This window comes from Citrus clementina, unplaced genomic scaffold (assembly GCF_000493195.1).
Source record: "Citrus clementina cultivar Clemenules unplaced genomic scaffold, Citrus_clementina_v1.0 scaffold_9, whole genome shotgun sequence".
NCBI classification, from domain to species: Eukaryota; Viridiplantae; Streptophyta; class Magnoliopsida; order Sapindales; family Rutaceae; genus Citrus; species Citrus x clementina.
Window position 1 is genome coordinate 4,125,172 of NW_006261964.1, and position 22,446 is coordinate 4,147,617.

Genomic DNA, 22,446 nt, shown 5'->3' on the forward strand with positions numbered 1-22,446 from the left:
CTAAGAAATTATTGATCTAAATTTAAAGTTATTTTGAAGTTAAAGAGACGGTTGGTGTGTCGGCCAATCGAGAATGTGGTGGTTGGTTATGTTGCCCAAAATTTGGCCATGCCAAGCTTGGGCAACGCAAGTGGCTTCCCCCCATTGCCCAACCAAATGGCCATGCGCGGCATGAGCTAATAGTTGGGCAACGCAGGCGACACACCCCTTTCACCTAGAAAAAGCCCAAGGCATGCATGGCCATTTGGTTGTGCAACGCAGGCAACATGCTTGCGTCACCCAACCAAGCATATGGGCGACTGTAGATTCGCCCATATATAGAACGTGACGACTCTGGAGTATTTATGTTAACATACGTGTCTTATTTAATGTTAGATCGTACACCTAATTTCAATAATTTGGAGATTTACTTAAGAAGAAGATTGTTATTGATAACTCGCTCGATTTTTTTGAAAGTTGCCTCTAAGCAATGAACAACTCTTTATCACAGAATCTAAGCAATGAACAACTCTTTGGAAAATCAAGCGGCAAGATGTGTCGCCCAGGCGGCAAGATGTGTCTCTCGGGCAACAAGCCTGTCGCCACACATGCCGTCACCCATTTTATGCTTGTGACATAGATTGTCGCATAGGTGACACATCTTGTCGCTTGATTTTTCCAAGAGTTACTTATTTATTACAAAATCAAGCAATGAACAACTTTCTCTAGAAAATCGGGCGACAGGCTGGGTCGCCCAGGCGATGAGTCTATGTCATACAAGATCACATATTTTACTCATGGTGACATAGTCTGATGCTCGATTTTTTCGATAATTGTCAATTGCTTAGTTACAATCAACAACATGACACCATTAATTATCAACATAATAAACTTATTCCAAATTAGATAATACAAGTTAGAAAATTAAATTAAACTTCAAACGCACTATTAGACACCATTACTATGGATTTATCGGAAGGGGATTCTTACACTTCTTTCGGTTATGGCTGCTCCTTGCACCGATCGCAACTTATAGTAGATCGAGGGATATCCTCACCAGTAGATGGTATTCTTCGTGTTTTTCAAGTATCAGAAGAAGAAAGTACATATGGTGGATTGCATCTTTCTGAAAACAAAATGCAGTATCTTTTCCATTCTCGTACTCCATACGATCATCGTTCAAAATCTCCCATGCTCCATCAAACTACAGCCTAAGCACAACTAACTCCATTAACATGATGCAAAATATGATAATACTTAATTAATAACACTCCAAACAATAATATTACTATATTAATTAAATAATTAATTATCAACAAATTCAAGTGATTCGGGTCATAGCACTATCGCCCAAGTGACAGAAAAAGTCACCCGAATAACAAGCGATTGTATAGCAACACGAGCACTAACCATCTAACATGCAATATCCTATCGTTTGGGCAACAAGTGATTGTCGCCCAGGCGACAAGTCATTTGTCGCGAGGGTGACAGGTACTTGTCGCCTTGATTTTGGGTTTCGTCTTCAATATCGTTCAAAACCCATTTTCATTGAATTTCACCATGATTTTACTAATTTATAAATCTATTGTACTCGCATTATAATAAAATAAACAACCGACCTTTTGTATAAAATTCCACCTAAAAAAATAAATAAATAAAAGTTAAAGAAATACCAACCTTAACTTATTATTATTCTTTAATTTGTTGCTTGATTTTATCTTTAATGCTTAAATAAATATTTTAGTTTGATGAACGTGAGATGGGTGAAATGTGGGTTTTGTGACAGTTGGATAAATAACTTTGTTTTATGAATGTGAGAGAGGTGAAATAGGGAGTGTTTTGATGGGGTGTGAAGAGCTTCAGATGTTGATTGGGAGTTGGGGTTTTGTTTGTTTAGTTTTAGCGGTACGTTGGTCTAAGAACCTTGTAAATGATTGCTGTCGTAAGAAAATTATAATGTGGTCATTTTTTATATTGACAATTGGAAGGAAGTCAAATGGGTAAATTTCCCAAATTTTTTTTTCGATGGATATAAACCACGAACAGTATTAAATGTGGTCATTTTTTGTGATGTTATCGTCGAGCTGTGGTGCCGGGTCGATCACATGATGAATACATACAACTAAAACAAAGCTCTCGAACTTGTTTGATTCGACTTTACTTTGTTTCAGTTCAAAGTAAAAATTTTAATTTGTTTCGGTTCAACAATCAAAACGACATGCAGATAAGTATAGTATTTTCTTAATAACGTAAAAAGCAGCAGTTATGTCAGGATAAAAAACATATCTGGCTAGGGAGAAAAATCAATTAATTAAATTAAAGTTCGCTATTTAGACTAATCCTCAATTAGAAGATTTAATTTATATGAATGGGTATCAGTTTAATATTAATAATGAGAGTTGTTTCAATATGATAGGGATCCATATATATCCAGATTAAAAATTCATTAATAATCAAATTTTCCTATTTATTATATCCATTTTAGGCTATAAAGACAAAGAAATTATACCTGTCTTGTCTTTCATTCCAAGTTTAATACAAAATACTAAATTAACGGTTGTTATTTCAAGCACTATGTTTAACTTAAGGCTTCATTTTATGTAGCTTTTTGGATATAGATTATTTAAGTAGAATTTTAGTTGTTTGGTTGTTAATTAGAATTTTTATTAAAAATCATAAAATTACTTTAATAGATAAATTTTTGAAGTTATGATGTAAAAAGAATGAGATAAGATTGTTAAATAAGTAAATGATATTTCAGACATTTTAACATTTAAAAAAATCTTCTTAACCTTTATTCCTAAAACCTAAAATTTGACCTTTTATTATTAGAGACAAAATAACTTGTTTAATTTTAAAAAAAATTTATTAGAAAAATAATCAAATAATAATAAAAATTTTTAATAAGGGTTTATAAAATTGAATAAGCACTGTACTTATAACTGTTTGATAAGCCGTACCGAACATGTACTAACACAACATCAAAAAAGAAGATGACAGAAAGATCAATGATTATTTTCTTTGGTTATGGAATGAATTAATAAGTAATATTTTTAAGTTATTAATCCATAATGCCACTTTAATTTATGTACACTTTTTTCAATTGTAATTTTCCTCTTTGAATTGTAATTAATTTTTAATACATGGGATGATCGAGCAGCTGCTCACAATGTAACTAAACTCAACACTCCAGTCCAATGGGCCAAGTAATTCGACAATATATAATACAATGAAAAAAGCTATATACGATGTCGTTTTACTGAATACAATTAAAAAATTTTCAATATAGCAGAAATGTAAAGTCATTTGACTAACAGTTCCATCTCTGCTCTGCCTCAGCTATCGACGTCATCGGTCATCACGCAGGATCTCAAAATCAAAGATGGAGAAGAGACAGAGACACAGATATGTAGCGACGTACATGATCCTAGCTCTTTTAATGAGCTTGATCGGCCGTCTGTCGTCTCTCTCGGTGACGGTAAATGACGTGGAATGCGTCTATGAGTACGTCATCTACGAAGGCGACACCGTAGCGGGAAATTTCGTGGTCGTTGACCACGACATCTTCTGGAGCACTGATCACCCCGGCATTGATTTCACTGTATGTATGGAGATTCGCGCCATTTTATAGTTTCACTGCATCGACTTGTTTTATTAATGCATGCTGTTTTGGTTCGATTAGGGTTAAATAAGTAGAGTTTGACGAAATTATGAACTTCTTTTGCTTCTACATTGGATTTCGATGGTGAAGTTTGCTTCCTTTTAGGGTTTTGAATTTAACTTAAAACTTGCATGTTTGGCTTAAAATTCATCAATATTTAGTCCATAAACTTCAATTTTGATTCGATAATTTTATTTTGCATAGTTTTGGATATTGATTTGTAGGTTTAGAGGCTGAGGCTTTGTACTGATTATGCAAAATTACAAACTTGAGATGGAATAGTCATTGATACTTTGATTTTGAACAATGGTGGAATGAGCAATATGTGCATAAGAACTTGGAAATTAAGAAATCATTAGTGTGGTTGTTTCTTGAAATTAAGGGTTTACAAAGTCCTTCTAGCTATCTGTTTAGGTTGACTGTACGGATTATGAGCTGTTCTGCTTTGGGAACCTTGGTTTTCTTCTTGTGGTCATGGAGTCTCTATACATATATGACAATTGCCAATATTGTGGTTTATGAGCTGCATTTGTCTTATGTATTATTTTGACACATTGATCAATTTACCAGATAGTGACACTATATGTTGGAGTGGATATTAGATTGATTTATCATATGTTAGTCGAGCATTTTTATCATCTTGGGTTTTCATGCAGGTGACATCTCCTGCTGGAAATGTTGTACACACTGTTAAGGGGACATCTGGAGACAAGTTTGAATTTAAGGCTCCACGAAGTGGGATGTACAAGTTCTGTTTTAATAATCCATATTCTACACCAGAAACAGTCTCTTTCTATATTCATGTGGGCCATATTCCCAATGAGCATAACCTCGCCAAAGATGGTCAGTTCTGATTCCTGTGTTAATATTCTTTTCATTGTAGTATATGGTAGTTCGTATCCATGTCTGTATTAATTCATCCTGCCAATATCTGCAATACACAGTGGTTCAAATTTTATTTGTGCATCCTAAATTGCTTGCTGAATGTTGTTGACTTAGCAACATGTTTGAGGCTGGTGTTTATTATTTATAATTCCCTATTTTGCTTTATTTCTGACACATATTTGGTTATGTATTGCAGAACATCTAGACCCAATTAATGTGAAAATTGCTGAGTTGAGGGAGGCATTGGAGTCTGTCGTGTCAGAGCAGAAGTACTTGAGAGCACGTGATACTCGACATCGTCATAGTAAGATGTTTCATCTCTTGGTTTTTCGTCCCTTTTCAGTTTCCTGGATTGTATCATAAATCTATATAGCCAAGTTATTTTGTTGATACCTCTGTTTATGATTCGTGTGCATATGTGCAATATTGCTAGATTAGCAGTTTTCATATTCCTAATGTATTTGTATACACATTTCTGATCTATTAGGGTGAGAGTCTTAAGGGTTTTATTGGATAGTCAATGTGATAGATATTGATACAACCATTTGCCTGTAGGCACAAAGTTTCATTTGCATCAGTGTGTGTGTTATACAGAAAATCTCATCTTTCTAGTATATATTGACATGCATAATGCACATGTCCCATAAGATATGTTGAATTCTTCAATTTCAAATTAGTGATTGGCACATACAAACTGCAGTTTCTTGCGAATGTATGTCAACTGTCTGTTTTGGGTGAGGCTCTACTTTTTCTACAAGAAAACTAGGATGGAATCGAGTTTACATAGAGATAATGAGAAAGACGACCTCCAATTCTTGTAGTCCAATAACACTAGTGAACCAACAATGCAGTTGAGGGCATAAACTAAAACTCTTACGGGGTTGAAATGGTTACGAGTGACACAATGACATTTTTTACCCTTAGTTATCTAAATTACTTTTATTTTTATGACTGTCCAAGAAGTTGCCAGGTGAAACCACAAGGAGGTTTAAAACGACTCTGCAATCATATAGGATTCAGCAACCACCTATCTTTTCTCTTAAATGCTCTTCAGAGGGTTCTGATGTGCTAATGGTGTCTATAGGACGATTGTCTAAGGAGCTATGTTTGTTCCTACCCTCTTTCTGTTGTGTATTTCGAAGTATCAGGCAATTCTCTGTAGATTGTAGTCCATGGAACATTTGCCTGTTCCATCACCAGGGAGCTTACCATTTTGTTCTTCATTTTTCTTTTAACGGTTGCCCTAGGCAATGCAATTTTAGTTATTGTAGTAGGTGTCAATTGATGTTTACCTTTGAACAAGATCTTATTTAGTTTCATTTTATTTCATCTTGTTCATGTTTGATTGAAGGAATAGGGTAGACATATTGGAAAGTGATTTTATTACCCCTTGTTCTAGCATAATTTAAAGTTTCGCCTTGATATGGCAACCCTGCCTCTGCGTTGGGCATTGTGGAAACGATAATCTTATATAAATATTCAGTGAAAGTCCCGTTCCACTCACTGTATTGAGCAATACTGTGGGTAGGAATTTGTCTTTTTTTTTTGTTTTTCCAAAGTTTGAATATCAAACATTAATTTAAAAGTTCACTCTCTGACCCAAAAAGTAGAGTAGTGCGTCAAGGTGGGTGATGATGCGGCGTACCCATCCAGGGTGGAAGTATATTTTTTTATTTTCCTTTTCCGTGGGTGGTGATCTCTCTAGTTCAACAAGGACTTTTTAGTTAGTTTGTCTTCAGCATTTTTGTTTGAAGATACAAGTTTCTCAGTTCGAATACCTTTATCTGATTTCACAATGCTTTGAAGTTTGTACCACGATGTAACCTCCTATTGATTATTACTTACATGCCACATTATGTATTTTTCACTGCAGCAAATGAGAGCACAAGAAAGCGTCTTTTAGGCTACACGATTGGAGAATATGTTCTGCTGGCCATGGCAAGTGCCCTTCAAGTGTTATATATCCGCAAGCTCTTTAGCAAGTCAGTTGCATACAACCGGGTTTGAAGCACCATATAGTTCTTTGTCTGTTTAATTTACAAGAGGATGAATGTTTAAAGTTCAGGAAAACGTGTGAATTCTGCGGAAACTACACCCTGTATTGGTTTATATTATTTATTTCCTGTACTTCACAATAGATTTGAATTTTGAACATGAAGAACTAGCTTGATTCTTTTTATTTTACTTTCTTACCCTATCTTTGTATACCTCCGAGCGAGATTCACGAAGATTGAATCCTGCCTACGATTACGGCGAGCAATTTAGCAGTGAGGCAACCGAGGTCGATTACATATTCATTTCCATTTAGACATAAGCTCCATTTGCGCTGATTTAATATGTTATTTGATAAAAGAAAATTGAATTCATGACTTACTCTGAATGTGACCATCATTGGAGATTATAGAATTCAAGTCACAGAAATCTATGCTTATCAAAGCAATTTGGATAATTAAGAAAACCACAAAGGTCCAGCAAACTTCTAGAGAGATGAAGAAAAATGTTTCCACGTGGTGATTCATTTTAACTAATTATATACCCAAACGCGTAGCAGGAGGCTGACTGGCCATTCCCTAGATTCATTTGACCAAAAAGCGTATCATTCATATGTTTCCCACCGACCTACTTCGTGACACGCCATCACCTCGCTTATGGATAAGCTCCAACTTTTAAATAATTTTATTGTGAATAATTTTAATTATGAAATTGTAATTACAAATAGGTAGTTACTCGAAGATTGTGTGCATGAATTACGATGTATCAGAAAACAGGAACACATAGTTTAGTACATTATTTATCAGATGGCTCGCAAGTCCACTGATGGTTTGATATTTGTCACTCCCAGTCCCTGAATCTACTTGGGATGATGAAAATTTTGGCTCATACACCAAAATCCCCCAATTCTTTGAGGCTGGCTGCAATGCTGTCCAATTAGGTAATAAATCGGAGGGTCCAAAATATTTTACACTTATTGATAGAAAAGAGGGAAATTTACAGTAATAATAAAAAAAAATTTACTTTTTTTCATCTTAACCCCCCAAAAATATTTCTATTAACATTAGCCATAAAACAACATTTGAGACCAAAATACCCCTCCCTCATCTCTCTCCCAACACTCCCTTTCACTCATCTCTCCCAAACCGATCCAACTCCCATCATCGGCGGCGACATCAACCCTCGTCGGCGGCGGCTCCATCTCTCACCGGCATCCGATCTACGATCTACAACCTTCAACAAAACTTAGGTTAGTTATTTTTCTTATTTTCATTAATTTAAAATGAGATTTTAGAATAATAATAGTTATAGCTTGAGAATAATAGTGGTGGTGATGATGTTTGTGGTGGTTGGTGGTGTTTGGGAGTATTGTTTTTTATTTTGGAGTGATTAATTTTGGGGGTGGGGAGGGAGAGGGGCAGGGCGCGCGCGCGCCCATGCGCGGCTTGTTGTTGCACCAAAAATTAGAGTTTTTTTTTTAACGAGTCAATTTTTTTTCTGTAAATTTAATGTAATAATTTTATAAATATTACAGATACATGACGAAATCAGAATCACCGGATATTGAAGTAGGCAAGATGTATTTTCGTTATGCTGATCATTTTCCTGGTCGAATTTCGAGCATGTGTATGTTATCTTCGGTCGTAAAAGCCATTGAGGAAAAATTAACAAAGCGGCAGTTGAGTATGTTCAAAAAGGATATATTTGGGCATTTCTTGGAGTGTCGAAGTTTTCCATTTAGTGGGGTAATTTTGCACAATCTTTTACTGCGGCAAGTGGCCCATGAAGAAGATAGTCGTGAGGATCAGTTATGGTTTCAAATTGGTAAGCATTTGATTCGCTTGTCAATTGTCGAATGGTGCTTGGTTACTGGACTTTCATTTGGTGTTGATACCAATCAAGAAAATGATGAAATGGAGCAGAGGCTACGGAATACGTATTTTGGTGGGGTGCATCGTAAGATTAATGTGAAGCAATTCGATGCAGTATTTAAGGAGTTGAAATTCGAGGAAATGGACGATATGGACGCATTAAAGATTGCACTGTTTTATTTTGTGGACAGAGTACTAAATGCAAGAAAAAATCACTGTCAAATTAATTTCGATTGACTTGACCAAGTTAATGATATCCAGTACTTCCGAAAGCGTCCATGGGGTCTATTGTCGTGGGAAATGATTTACGAGAGTCTTGACAATGTACTGTTCGAGAAAGACGAGAAATTTAAGAAGACTCGGTTGAAAAATCCAGATCATAATATTGAAAAATACAATCTTTACGGCTTTACGTCTGGGGTTCAGGTGCTTTTTTTTTGTTTATTAATAAGTTTTATAGTATTAAATATTTGATAGTTGTTTTATTTGATTTTTCACTTTGGTTGTTGTAGGCTTGGATTTACGAAGCAATCAGAGGGTTGCCATCAACATGAGTCGTCAAAACGAAGAATAAGATTCCTCGCATTCTGCAATGGAAGCCCATGGCGTCTTCGAGAATCAACTTTGCGGAGGTTTATTCGTTCTTCAACGACGAATCTCGTCTTGTAAGTAATATGTATTACTTATTTTTTTAACTTTACTAAATTTAAGAAATGTATACTTACTTAAAATTTTCAATTGAATTTATGGCAGGGGGACGTTTTACAAACTCTTGAGCCAAATTCAAAGGAGAGTAGCAGAAAATATTGGCTCTCTGTGAATGATTACTTGCCAAGCATTTCAGACTGGGTTCATACGGTCGGTATACTCTAAGTACTAAAAATTTGTTAATCGAAATTTTTGACTTTTCATTTACTAATTTTAAATGATACTTTATACAGCATCAACCCTCAATCAACGCGATGCCGTCGGTTACAAGGCAATCAGACGAGCATGACGATCATGACGACATACCAAACCCAATACCATAGCAGCGTCATGACACTTTTGAGGTTGATGATGAGGTGGGTCATGACACTTTTGAGGATGAGGTGGCTGTTGATAACCACCAGCAGCAAACAGACAACTCTGATGACGCACGGGATTCTGAGGTTATAAATAATATATGATATTTTTCCTTTATAAATTATTATTATTTTTTTATTATTCTAAATTTATTTTTTCCTTTTGTAATAGTCGAGGACAAAGCAGTTTAATGATTACGTACGACGACGGCTGGATAAGCTTGATCGTAACGTGTATGAAATAAAGTCAGAATTAAAAGATTTTAAAGAAACTGGTGTTGGCTTCATCGACACATTTTCTAAACGTCCAAATAAAGATTCTCCCACTGCACGCTCGTATGCGGTGAGCAAATTTAAATTTAATAATTATGTTCGTTTAACTTTTAATTTGATAGTTGTTTAATATGTTCTTCTTGCCGAATGGACAGGCCCCGGATGACTATGGAGTGTATATTAACGTGGGCAATGAAAATTTGTCTACGCCCACGTCATTGTATAGTTTATACGTGGATGTTAGTGGGGAGAGCGTGTATGTGTTCTCTGAGGTGCCTCCCGGCGTTAGTAAGTTCGGCCGCGCGTACATACCGTCGTATGTTTATAACAGTCCTTACATGATTCCTCCAGTCATGCGAAGACAGAACGTCTGGCCTTTGCGTCGACCCCAAATCTTGGAGCATGCGATTGACATGAGTACGACTGTGGATATAAATCCACTGAGAGGATTGGAGGACTCTAGTATGTTTGCTGAGTTTGATCGATGGTTCGCTGGTGATATGACAGTGGTTCGGAGAGTACGGCACCCACGGTCATTCTTTGAAATACTTTTGGGTTTAACTTCGATGGGATGGCTAGGCGATGAGGTAATTATATTTTCGAAGTGCTTTGAGTAATGTGGATTTGTATATAAATATTTTCTTTTATATCGTAATGTTTATGTTTATTTACAGCATATTCACGAGTATTTTCGCTTGATTAGCGAGAAACAACGCCAGTGTCCGAATGCCTTACTTCAACGTGTCACACATACCGACACATTTTTTTGGGTAACGTGCCAACATAACGAACATAAATACTATTTATGTTTTTTTTATTTATCGCATTTAAGTTTTGTTAATTAATGCATTTTTTTGGTTATCTATGTATTAGGTGTTCTTGACTCAGGTATGGAACAATGGCCATTGTGCGGTCGATTCATTAGAATTCGAAGACCGCTTGAATAGCTATCTCTGTGGGCGACAGCACACAATGTCCAAATCGATGACGAATGTCGATATGGTATGTAGTTTATTGCATTTCATATACAAGTTGTCGATTTTTCTTAGTTGTTTTTCAATTTCATATATAACGAAGATGTTTTTGAATTTTTATATACAGTTACTCATCCCTGTTAACTTGGACGGCGAGCATTGGGTACTGGCACGAGTAGACTTTTGGAAAAACAAAGTCTGGATTTATGACTCATTACTCACATGCCGCGACGACAAAAGATACATGTTGAAATTCAAGCCACTTGAAGTTATCTTCCCTCGATGATTGGAATATGTTGGGTTCTACAACATCCGACCTGAGTTGCGGAGTGCCGACCCCTGGAAAGTTATCGCAGTTAGGAGTGCGCCACAACAGGAGCGCGGAACTGGCAACTGCGGTGTTTTTGTATTGATGGTTACGATGTATTTAATGTTCGGGCTTACATTAGAGTTTACCGCTAGTCATGTCGAGTACTTTAGAAAGAAGATTGCGGTTGACATATTTAATGACGATATTATATTGTAAACCGTTGTAGTAATTTCAATGTTGAAATATAAATTTTTATTTTAATTTGCGCACTTAAGTTTATATAATTTGAATGCTCACATTTTAATATTAAAAAAAAATCACACTCACATATAAGTATACAATACACTAAAAAAGTATAACAGTTTTAACCAACGAATTATTGAAACAATACAACTAACTTCGATTCGACGCAATGGGATTCTTACACCGCTTGCGATTATGGCCCAGTTCATGACACCGCCCGCATCTTACAGTTCGCCGGTTAACGTCCTCGCCAGCCGAGGGTATTCTGAGCTCTTTACGACGGCCAGGTGGAGGTGCCTCAACTGGAGGGTATACTTGCATCTCCTGAATTTCATCTGGAACTTCCCAATCAGCCACATCGCCAACTGGCTCCACTGGTTGTGCATAAGCCATCGCCAACCATTATGTAGTGTAAAAGTCCGAGCAAAGATTAATATAATCCACCCGGTGTGTTAGACACGCCGCAATTGCATGAGCACATACTAGCTGATCAAGCTGAAATACTCTGCAGGAGCAAGTTTTCTTTTGCAAGTCAACCAAACCTTCCTTAAGCCCACCACCTATAACTTGAAATCGATGCGGAGACACCGGCCGAACTATCATTCTTTCAGCCATAGTTCTCCGCTCAGTGACTATTTCATTTGCCCATGTTGTTAGCCGAGTACTCATTGATTCAGCCACAAATTTTCTATCATAAAACCATTGCTGCAGCGTTTTCCTAAAGTGATCAACAAGATGAGTAACAGGAAATTTTCGCGGTTCCCTCACAAAAGAATTAACACTCTCTGCGATGTTGGTGGTAAGTATGCTGTACCTCCTACCTTCAAACTGAGACCTTGCCCAATTACACGTACCGACATTATTTTTTAGGTAGTCAGCCGCACCCGAGTGGATCATCCACAACCCTTCAAGTTGTCTCTTAAATTCCTCGTGGCCATATGCTTTTGCTGCATTAATAAAGGCAGGCTCAAATTGATCCCAAAGAGCTTTTGACATTCTAAACTGTGACTTAATGTTACCTTTCACGTGGTAAAAACAAACTCCATGAGCTGCATTCTGAAATACTTTAAGAACGGCTCTCCTTATGGCAGTGCATCGATCAGATATAATTACCAACTCAGGTCTATCGCCAATCACTCAGTGTAACTTCATCATAAACCATTCCCAAGCATCATTGTTTTCTGAATCCATGATCCCAATGGCTAACGGATACAATTGATTGTTACCATCAAGACATGTTGCCACGAACATGCTTCCACGATATAGCCCCTTGAGATGAGTACCATCTACAGCAATGACAGGCCGGATGTACTGCATAAAACCCTTGATGGAAGATTCTAGTGCTACAAAATAGTACAAGAAATTACCATCTCCATCCTGCTCGATGTGAGTGACTGTACCCTCATTCGCTGCAGTTAGTACGTGAGAGTATTTAGGGAGCAAGTTGTATGACTCTGCAGGGTTGCCTCGAACTATTTCAAGACCAACTTCTCTCGCCCGATATGCCTGCTGGTATGTTAACTGAACACCGTATTCTTGTTGCATATCTGCTCTTATGTCATTCGGAGTATAAATTCTCTTGTCTTGAATATATTTATCTGCGATAATATGACCAACAACGTGGCTCCTGACTTGATGACGTCCAGCAACCAATACCTCATTATGACAAGTGTGTACATTATCAATTCTCCGCACCACCCAAGGAACATTTTCCTCGTTCGAACATCTAGTTGCTCGAATACGCCATTTACATGATTCTGAACTACAGTGAGCCTCGAAACGTGTCGTAGTAGACCGTGCAATCTTGAAATCAAACTTATCCCGAAAGGCAACCTTGCGTAGTTGTAATATAAACTCATTCTTCTCAGCAAATAGCTTACCCACACTGATAGCATCTGAGTCACAACTGCTAACAAAACTTGGAGCAACCATGTTCGAAGGCAAAGTTGGAGCAAGACTTGTGAGAGGGTCAATTCTCCTTCTCGATCGAACCATTGCTGGAATAGGTCTATTGCCTCTGTTATTCACAGGAGTATTGTCTTCACACTCATCCTCATGCTGAAACGACGGAACATTCGAAGGACCGGCTCCTCCATCATCACCATCATTATTGAAATGAGCGACCCCTCATATTATTAGAAGGTTCTGCACAAACATTATCCCCCTCTGTCTCATCATGAAAATCATCATTGTCCCGAAAATCATTATTGTGATACGGAGAATACCGTTGCTCCAACGACGTCGTTGGAAATACCGTTGCTCCAACATCCTGTAATGTAACGCCGTCATTATCAATGTTGTCATAATTGTCGTGGATTGGAGAGTAATATTGCTGCAGTGATATTGTCCTTGGCAACACCTCTTCTTCATTATCGGGGCCAGACATATTTGCTCTAAACGAAGTTTCTGTATCGACATGTGGCTCAATACCTCCACTCGGAACTTGAGGTGATGTGGTAACAAATATAGGAACGCATCCAAAATTAGCTACGTCGGATGCCATATGTAACACAACCCTCACAATTTCATTATCAAATATATCCATGAGCAGTGCACATACACGATATAATGTGTTACTAGACCTCAAAGTTGTCTTCATTGTGATACTATATTCATTAGGATTAGTTTGTAACACATCGTATACTCTTGCCAATAACTGATCAAAAAGATAATTTTTTCCAACAAAAAAAACTCTATTTTTACCATTGACATACTCCATACGCCCATCCTCTAATGTCTCCCAGCAACCATCGTAACACAATTCAAGTACAACTGAATCCATTAAGCCTGAAATTATAAAAAAATAAATTATTTCAGCCCTATCAAATTAATAGTTAATTATAATGAATCTGGCTTTTGGTGCGACAGGCTGACTGTCGCACGAAACTTGGTGCGAAAGGCTGCCTGTCGCTCCAAGTTTTGGTGCGACAGACAACCTGTCCCCAGATTCACCCACGAAATCATTCGCAGTTCAGTCAAACTCACGAGCAACAAAATAACTAATACCACTATGTGATGCCGATTAGTGTTGGATCTGAATAAATTATGATTGAATTTTACTTTTTATCGTTGCCTTTTGCCGTTGCCGTTGATTGATGATTCAAGAGTGGAAGCTGCCTTTTTTTGACGAAAGGGAGAAAGAATGTTGCTTTTGATTTGTAAAGAAGGGTTTGTAAAGAAGGGTAATTTGGAGAGAAAAGCATGTGTTTGGCTAATGTTAAAAGAAAAAAGTTGAGAATGTTAATTGTGAAAAAATAAAAAATTTTATGGTTATTTTTGTAAATTTCCCTAGAAAAGAAGGAAAGTATTAAAACCCGACATAATGAATATTGGAATATAATATCAACAAGGATAATGGAAGACAATTAAAAAGAAAAGGTTGCACAAATAAAACTAAATAACAGAAAGGGTATGATAATGTGAAGATATTACCACCAACATATTAGTGAAACAGTTGCAAATCTACCAACAATCAAGGGGTATAAAGGAATTTCACCTAACTCGGTCACCGGCTGCATTTTCTATATATACCTGTAACGACCTCAATTGGTTGCTGTTAAAACTGCTTGACATTTTTCCATCGAGCGCACGCATCAAAACTTTTTGTCTTTCTTTTTATCGTGGCCAGTGAAGAACGATCGTGAGGGAGAGAAAATGCTGGCAGTGTTTGACAAATCGGTGGCCAAAGCCCCAGAGGCTCTGCAGAGTCCACAGACCGAGTCTGCTTGCGCGCTGAAGAATGGTCTATTGGCTAACCACTTTAGCTCTGTTCACCCTGGCTCTGTCACTGTGAATCTTGGCTCTTCTGGCGTCATTGCTTACTCCCTTAACAGGCAAAATCCTCTTTTGCCAAGGTAACCATTAATACCCACATCATTAAACAATTTTTTTTTTCTTGCTTGCGTTGTTTCTTGGTCTTTCGTTTTTGGGTTGTTGAATGATGATCCGATCTGGATCACTTTTATCTTTTTGATACATGTTGATGTCCCATTTTTAAGGACTATTCTTTGGTGGTCTGATGATACATAATTGAATTTCTTCTATGGATCTTGGTGAGATTTTGTGAATTTAAAAAGAAAAAGAAAAAGAAAAGGAAAGAAAAATTGGTACTTTTTGTTACTGTTGGATGGTGCCTGAAATTAATTGTTTCGGTTGAAATGCATTAAAAGTTTGATTTGTTTTTAATTATGAGGTGATGTGGTGTTACGGTGGCATATAGTCCAAATCCAGAGATCCTGCTTGTTTGTTTGTCTGTTTGTAGTTCTATTTGCTCGTCTATTTAATTTATTTTCACTAATATTATTAAGAAAGACAAAGATGATGGTGTCCATTAGTTGTATTAATTTATGTGATTTCAACTGTTTTGTGTATTATTTGTTTGGATGTTCCATATAACAGAAATATTCAATCAATCATTTCGTTGGGGAAGATTTCAATTTTGGAAGCAGCGCTCTAGGGTTTCATTTTAATTGGACAACGAAACTGACTCCTTTGTTGCTTTTGAGTTTCTTGTTTTTTAGTGGCCGTGTCTAAGCATTTAATGGATTTTGGGTTTGATTAATCTTTCAAAAAGACATCTGTTTGCTGTTTTCCTTTCTACCACTCAATGGGGATTTGCAAAGCTTTTTTTCTTTATATCCTAGTATCTCATTTTTGCCGCACGCAATGATTTGTATTCATATGTGTTTTGTTGAATCTTGTCAGATTATTTGCGGTTGTGGATGACATTTTCTGCTTGTTCCAAGGCCACATTGAGAACGTTGCTCTGCTTAAGCAGCAATATGGACTAAACAAAACAGCAAATGAGGTCATCATTGTCATTGAGGCTTACAGAACTCTCAGGGATCGAGGTCCTTATCCTGCCGATCAGGTTGTCAGAGACATTCAAGGGAAGTTTGCGTTTATTCTCTATGACAGCTCTTCGAAAAACGCATTCTTAGCTTCTGTGAGTAATAAGAATGTCCTCTATTCCTCGTAGCTTTTTTTATCCTGGTTGATCTCTTCTATCATGGATTCTGATCATCAGCATTGCATCACTATTGGATCAAGTTTTTAATTTACTTTGACTTTGTGCAGGATGCTGATGGGAGTGTTCCCTTCTTCTGGGGTACTGATTCTGAAGGCCATCTTGTTCTTTCCGATGATGTAGAGATTGTGAAGAAGGGCTGTGGGAAGTCTTTTGCACCATTCCCTAAAGGTATATACGAAATATAAATGAAATTATGTTAATTCATAGATAGTAGTGAATGTGTACATCAATTCATATCTTGTATCTCTTCATATTTGTTGCCACCCACTTTTTGTGCTTCTCATTGTCATTACACACTGAAGTTCTCATTTCACTAATCTTGTTTCTCTTAGCATGCTTCTTTACATCTTCTGGTGGATTGAGGAGCTTCGAGCACCCCATGAATGAGCTGAAGCCTGTGCCAAGGGTAGATAGTTCAGGTCAGGTTTGTGGTTCAACTTTCAAGGTGGATGCTGAGACTAAGAAAGAAACCGGCATGCCAAGAGTTGGGAGTGCTGCCAACTGGTCCACAAACCTCTAAGTTCATAACTACAACTTTCCGGGAAGGTTTTTATTATTATTGGGCCTTCCGAGGGTTTATTTCATCACTTTTGCAGTTCCCGTTACCATCATATGACTTATATGCTTTATTTGGTACCGAGCTTTACATTGTTTATTAGAGATTTCATGCAGCAAACTGTGTTGCTTACTATCAAAACTAAGCCCAGGCTTTGTGGCATATAACATGCAATAATATTACATTGGACAATGGCTTTGTTGATAATTTGTAAATTGCATGTATGATGTTATAGTGTCCTGGAATCTCTCTTTTCTAACAACTTAGGTGGTATATCAAAGCAAGCAAGTCTGTATACATATGAAAGTTTATAGGTAGTTGAAGATAAGCTATTATTGAATTACTTTGGGTAGCAGACACTTTGGAATTGGATTAACATTTACAGAGCTTAAGTGAAAAAGCAACTAAGCTAAATTCCCAGTTGTTTTTTTTCCTACTTAGACAACCATAACTAGATATGAAGTAACTGAAACATTATAAATGTGCCGCATGAGGTGTTGCTGCTGGGTCTTGAGCTGATGATATTTTGGCTAGTCCTTGGCATCTGCAATGCCACCTGGTGTTATCTGAAATACGTATTTACTGTCAAGAACAACTTTGTATAGAAATAACAAGATATTGCTGTTTCATATTTGGGCATGTTTAATTATGATGAAAAACCTTAATTAGAATAATATGATAAGAAAAGGATATTGCTTCAGCCTCTGGCAGATTTGGGGCATCGAACACCTTGCAGACGCGTTGTTCACCTTTTCCTTTCCGGAACATCAATCTTATTGTCACTGCATGAGCAAGCACATGCCCTCCTGCCGGTTTCTTTGGATCTGATATGAAAACCCCCCCACCTGGGTCGGCTATAACTGCCGCCAATAATCATATAAAATAGTTCAGCAATAGTTCAAATTGTTGAGTGGCGAGCTTGCCGACAGATGCACTAATGACTAGTTCAATTCTAGAACCGCTGATAAAAGAGTTGCTAAAAACATTTGGAATGCTAGGTCTACTAATCAAATTGAAAACAGAATCAAGTCCCAAATTTAAGTGTGAAGCTTTCTGGATTAACGAGCATACTACAAGGTCAAAGATACCATGGCAGTAAGAGTTACCTTGGTTGGTCATGTAGACCGCAACATTGAATTCCTCAGATATCTTTGTTAATCGGGAGAGCATTTGTCCCAATTTTTGCTGCAATTGCAAGTTGTTCACTTTAGGATAAATGAAGAGAAATTCTAAAGATAGTGTAGGGATCTCGAGGAATCTGAAGTAACCTGTCGATCTGCAAGTTCTCCTCTTCCTGTGAAATCTACTCGAAAGAGGGCAATCACTGAATCCACAATCTGAAAATGTGTGTTGACATGAACATTAATTCAATACATTCTGATTTATGTATCATAGGATAATTCTACTGTTGAAATCTCACCAGAAGTCTGAATGGTTCTTCAGACATTTTTGCTGCCAGACCAAGAAGTAGGTTGTACTGATGCTCATATGTGTACGCACGAGCATAAATGATCTTTCTCAGAAAAGACATTTTAGTTAAGTGTGTTCTTCCCTGGGCGAAATTAGTGAATGACATGGGAAGAAAATGCTTACATTGTCAAGGACAGCTCCTGGGTCCATTCCAAATCTTTCAGCTATGGGTACAATCCTATCAGGGCGGCTGCAAGTGCATATATTAAAGAAGAAAACACAATGAAACTGACTGATTTCTGCAAAAGTAGTTATGATTTACCAATTCAATCAATGAGAGACATTAACAAATCATTTTAGATTTCAAGAGGAAAAGGAAACTCACAAAGTTCCTTCAGTGTCAATGTAAGCAACCTTCCCATTCCCACCCCGCATATTTGTAGGAAGCTGCAATGATAACCAGAATATTCAAATCATCGGGATTAATGTGCATAACATGACTTTTATGTAATACAAGGCATAGCCTATTTGAGCCAAGGTCATATCTTACAATAGCAACTTTTCAAATTCATAGCCCAAAGACAATGGAATTTGATTTCATTTTAACAAGGTGGATTACCTTTCACTTCCATTTCCTCTAATGTGTTGAATCTAAGGGTTGTACAACAGTACAAGGGCAATCAAAGCATACTCACTATGTAATCAGTAATTAATTGTTGCACTAATACACTAACTATTATCCATGTAGAGGACCGGAGGCATATATAATCAGGGCAAAGAAGAACCTGCGTGCAAACGCATAGGGTATGAGCAAGCTGTGTTTTCCCAGACCTGAATGAAGTTTTAGTAAACAAGTTAAACAGCTAAACAGATGGATGACCATGAAGCAAAGCTTACAGATATACGGTAATTAAAGAAAAGGAAAGATAATTGTTCTTACCGGAACTCCCCAAAAGCTTCTGTGATGGCTCCAGTCTCAATCCCACCTTTTCAAATTTTACACACAAATTAATTATGACTGATGATTGATATAAAAAAAAAATTGCATAGATGATCATCAGTATTAATGAAACATCAAAGGAGGGTAAAATCACCGCCTAACAGTTCATCGAGGGCTTGGCTTCCGGTTGTGATTTTGATCACTGCCTTTCTCTATAAGCCCAAAAAGATAAGGATCACCTTTATATTAACCAAAATTGCTAATGCAAGCTTTTAGTTAAACATAACATAGCACAGCAAACAGAATTTATAAGAGAGAGAAAGGTCATATCTGATCTATGGCTTAGATTAAAAGTAGAAAGAAATTGGAGCTTACTCGGAGCAGAGCATCACTTCCTGTAATATATCCAAAATTCTGTAAAATAAAAGGAAAACAAAAAATGATAATTCTTCAAAGATATTCCATAACTAAAACGCAATTAGTGAGAGATCTAAACACCAACCACTATCTTTTCAGCAGCTTCACAGATCTTTTCAACCTTTGCCTCTGATAATCCTTTGATTCCAGTCAAGTGCTACAAACACAGAGTTTAACAGACATTGAGTTGCATTATAAAAAAAAATTCTCAGATTAAATGATTAGAAATTGAGAATATACACTAAACCTTCTTGGTGTGCATCATCAAGCCATTGCAGGTGTATATCCCTGCATCCTGAAGCTTCTTCACATCTCCAGCATTGATTCCTTGAGAAATCACTGAAGAAATTGCGCATAAACATTGTCAACTAACCAATCGACAAATTAACAGACCTTGAATTCATTTTTTTTCGGTCTTTTATTTCAATAAGGTAACTTGAATTAGCTAAAAATTAATGATCGATGTCAAATCAGGGAACCATTTCGTACAAAATAATTTTTCAAACGATTTTTTACGTACATATTTGACTGAAGTGACTGATAATATACAATTGATTCAACTGAAATTCCAAACAGACAAGTGCAATCAAAATCAAAATCAGTTGGAGGTCTAGATTACACTGGAAAACAGAACAGATTCATTAAATTCGTAAATCGTAAAATTAGATGCGAAGAACAAACAGCAACCGAACGATCTCATAGCGAATCATCGTTATGAATACAACACCAAAAAAAAAAATATATAAATAAATAAATAAAGAGGCACCAAAAATTGCTTGTCATAATTTGAATTCCGCTAAAATACAAAAGAAAAGAGCCAAATAGCAATTCAAAAGAACTCAGACGTCGAGCACAACTAATTTCTCAAAATTGTTGCAAAACAAATAATCGAATCGAGAATCGGAAAGAATGAAACAACTATAAATATTAAATCGAAGATATCTGTTGCTGACGTTGTCATTCCCAATCAAATAGCGCAAATCACTCAAACGTTTTGCAAACAAATTGAATTTCGAAGAAAACAAACGAGGAAGCACAAAATACTAGAATCGTCGAGCTGAGAGAGAGAGAGAGAGAGAGAGAGAGTACGCACGTTTATCAATCGCTTCAAACAAGTCTTCTTCGTCGTCTATGTCTTCTCGCTCCACAAGCTGTAACTGGCTTTGTTCTTCGGCTCTGATAAAACATCAAGCACAAAAGAGGATCAAACGCCGTCGCGTCTGTTATGCGATACAAAATTGTAAAGGCATAAAATGAGTTGCTCGGATTTGTTAACTTACTTGAGAGTCGCAATCATCTTCGTATTTTAAGTAGAGAAAAATTCTTGTTAATTTGCTTTTTAGTGTTTGTTTCTCTTTGAGACACAGAGAGAGAGATTTTGAATTTTGATTTGTGAGTTGTTATTTTGAATTGTATGGGCAGAGCGTGTGTTTATATGGCGGGAATCGGAATTGAATCCGCTAATTAAATTGGTTATAGGAAGGTGGTTGGGTTCCGGGTTTGGATTTTGGTTTAATTTGGGAGAGTTTGTTGTGATTTTGTTTGCACTTTGCCTCTCCTCTTACGCGTCACAATCTGTGCAGTCACTAAATGTAAGGGCTCTGATTTTGCCATGTGGCTTATATCACATTATGGAGGCTGACACCAAGTGATGCGAGCACGAGTTATTGGACCATTTACGGACAAACATGTGTGATTTCTCCAGCAGCTAATGGAATTCAATTTATTTTATTTCTGTCCAAAATGCTCAAAATTAATTTCTGTTAAAAAAATAAAAAATAAGGCTATATATCTAGGAAATTAGTTGAGTGGCTTTGTGGGTATTATGGTTTTTCCTTTAAGAGCTATTGTTGTTTGCGTTTCTTTGTTTAGTAAAAAATTAAGAAAAAACACGTCTGGCTATTTTAATTCGATTGTACGATACTCCAGCTTTTGCCTTTCGTGTGATTTTAATTATTGTCAAATTCCAATGAGCACCTTACAATTGAGCTTATAAGTCTTAAAGTACTAATTTGACCCAAACCTGTAATTCCATTGGAGACATCAATCGCTGCATCAACTATTTATTTATTTATTTTAACATTCTTTGTAACGCAGCATGATAATGTCTCAATTATAGGATATTGTGCTTTCCGAGCATTCAAAATTCTTTCGAATTTATGCTGTGTTTACTTTTTGGATTGGAGTAGGAATAATGGTGTGGAGTGAGAGTGGGAGTAGGAGTAGAGTGTTTACTTAGACTAAATGAAAGTATGGATTGTCAATCAGAATCTTAATTATTTGTTTACTTTGTCTTGGATTGGGAGTAAATTGTTTTAAATTACAATTTTATCTTTATGTACATAATTATAATTTGTAATTAAAAAATTAATAAAAAATATTTGGAAAATAAAATAAATATTTTATTATATTTCTAAATTAATAATAATTACTAATATTCTTAATTATGTAAATCATAATTTTTTATTAATTTAAATTTAAATTATGTGAATAAAAATTATTAATAATAGCAACACAAATGAAATATTATTATTGATAATATAGTACAAAATTAATAAAATATTTATTATTATTAATTAAATAAATAATTAATATTTATTAAAATTAATGTTTAATATTATTAATTTAAATATAATAATTATTTATTTTTATTTTATTAAATTTAATAAAATAAATATGATATAATTATTATTTTTAATAAATATGATATTATTATTATTTTTAATAAATATGATATTATTTATTTTATTTAATTATATGGATAAAATGGGAAGAGGGGGGAGTGGATTCCCACTCCCACCTCCCCCCATGAGAGTGGGAATCCCACTCCCCACTCCAAAAT

The 22,446-nt window shown here is 36.2% G+C and overlaps 6 protein-coding genes across 8 annotated transcripts; 4 read left to right on the forward strand and 2 right to left on the reverse strand.

The window, feature by feature from the left end:
- Positions 1-3,278: 3,278 nt before the first annotated feature.
- On the forward strand, positions 3,279-6,678 carry LOC18031189 (transmembrane emp24 domain-containing protein p24beta3). The gene is made up of 4 exons (XM_024191607.1): positions 3,279-3,580; positions 4,297-4,483; positions 4,722-4,829; positions 6,399-6,678. The coding sequence occupies exons 1-4, from the start codon at positions 3,362-3,364 to the stop codon at positions 6,530-6,532; spliced, it is 648 nt and encodes a 215-aa protein (XP_024047375.1). The 5' UTR covers positions 3,279-3,361; the 3' UTR covers positions 6,533-6,678.
- Positions 6,679-8,055: 1,377 nt separating this feature from the next.
- Positions 8,056-8,942, forward strand: LOC112096735. The gene is made up of 3 exons (XM_024180341.1): positions 8,056-8,580; positions 8,650-8,814; positions 8,901-8,942. Exons 1-3 carry the CDS (start codon positions 8,056-8,058, stop codon positions 8,940-8,942), a joined length of 732 nt encoding a protein of 243 aa, XP_024036109.1.
- A 1,327-nt stretch (positions 8,943-10,269) lies between these two features.
- LOC112101132 lies at positions 10,270-11,215 on the forward strand. Its single transcript, XM_024191503.1, has 4 exons — positions 10,270-10,312; positions 10,400-10,495; positions 10,599-10,727; positions 10,827-11,215. The coding sequence occupies exons 1-4, from the start codon at positions 10,292-10,294 to the stop codon at positions 10,983-10,985; spliced, it is 405 nt and encodes a 134-aa protein (XP_024047271.1). The 5' UTR covers positions 10,270-10,291; the 3' UTR covers positions 10,986-11,215.
- Positions 11,216-11,654: 439 nt separating this feature from the next.
- On the reverse strand, positions 11,655-12,248 carry LOC112096736. Its single transcript, XM_024180351.1, has one exon. It carries the CDS (start codon positions 12,246-12,248, stop codon positions 11,655-11,657), a length of 594 nt encoding a protein of 197 aa, XP_024036119.1.
- Positions 12,249-14,795: 2,547 nt separating this feature from the next.
- On the forward strand, positions 14,796-17,029 carry LOC18032147 (stem-specific protein TSJT1). Its single transcript, XM_006419981.2, has 4 exons — positions 14,796-15,106; positions 15,957-16,197; positions 16,329-16,449; positions 16,614-17,029. The coding sequence occupies exons 1-4, from the start codon at positions 14,907-14,909 to the stop codon at positions 16,799-16,801; spliced, it is 750 nt and encodes a 249-aa protein (XP_006420044.1). The 5' UTR covers positions 14,796-14,906; the 3' UTR covers positions 16,802-17,029.
- Positions 16,930-21,116, reverse strand: LOC18032163 (meiotic recombination protein DMC1 homolog). Of its 3 annotated transcripts, XM_024181112.1 has the most exons (15): positions 20,885-21,116; positions 20,698-20,780; positions 19,852-19,943; positions 19,690-19,761; positions 19,563-19,601; positions 19,342-19,399; positions 19,188-19,233; positions 19,033-19,078; positions 18,633-18,694; positions 18,431-18,497; positions 18,258-18,350; positions 18,106-18,174; positions 17,944-18,022; positions 17,531-17,697; positions 16,930-17,412 (listed from the first exon to the last, which is right to left on the reverse strand). In XM_024181112.1, the coding sequence occupies exons 1-15, from the start codon at positions 20,899-20,901 to the stop codon at positions 17,368-17,370; spliced, it is 1,035 nt and encodes a 344-aa protein (XP_024036880.1). In that variant the 5' UTR covers positions 20,902-21,116; the 3' UTR covers positions 16,930-17,367. The 3 variants fall into 3 exon arrangements, with proteins under 3 accessions (XP_024036880.1, XP_024036878.1, XP_024036884.1); XM_024181110.1 differs by having other exon boundaries at positions 16,930-17,697; XM_024181116.1 differs by lacking the exon at positions 18,258-18,350 and having other exon boundaries at positions 16,930-17,697.
- Between the last annotated feature and the right edge of the window lie 1,330 nt (positions 21,117-22,446).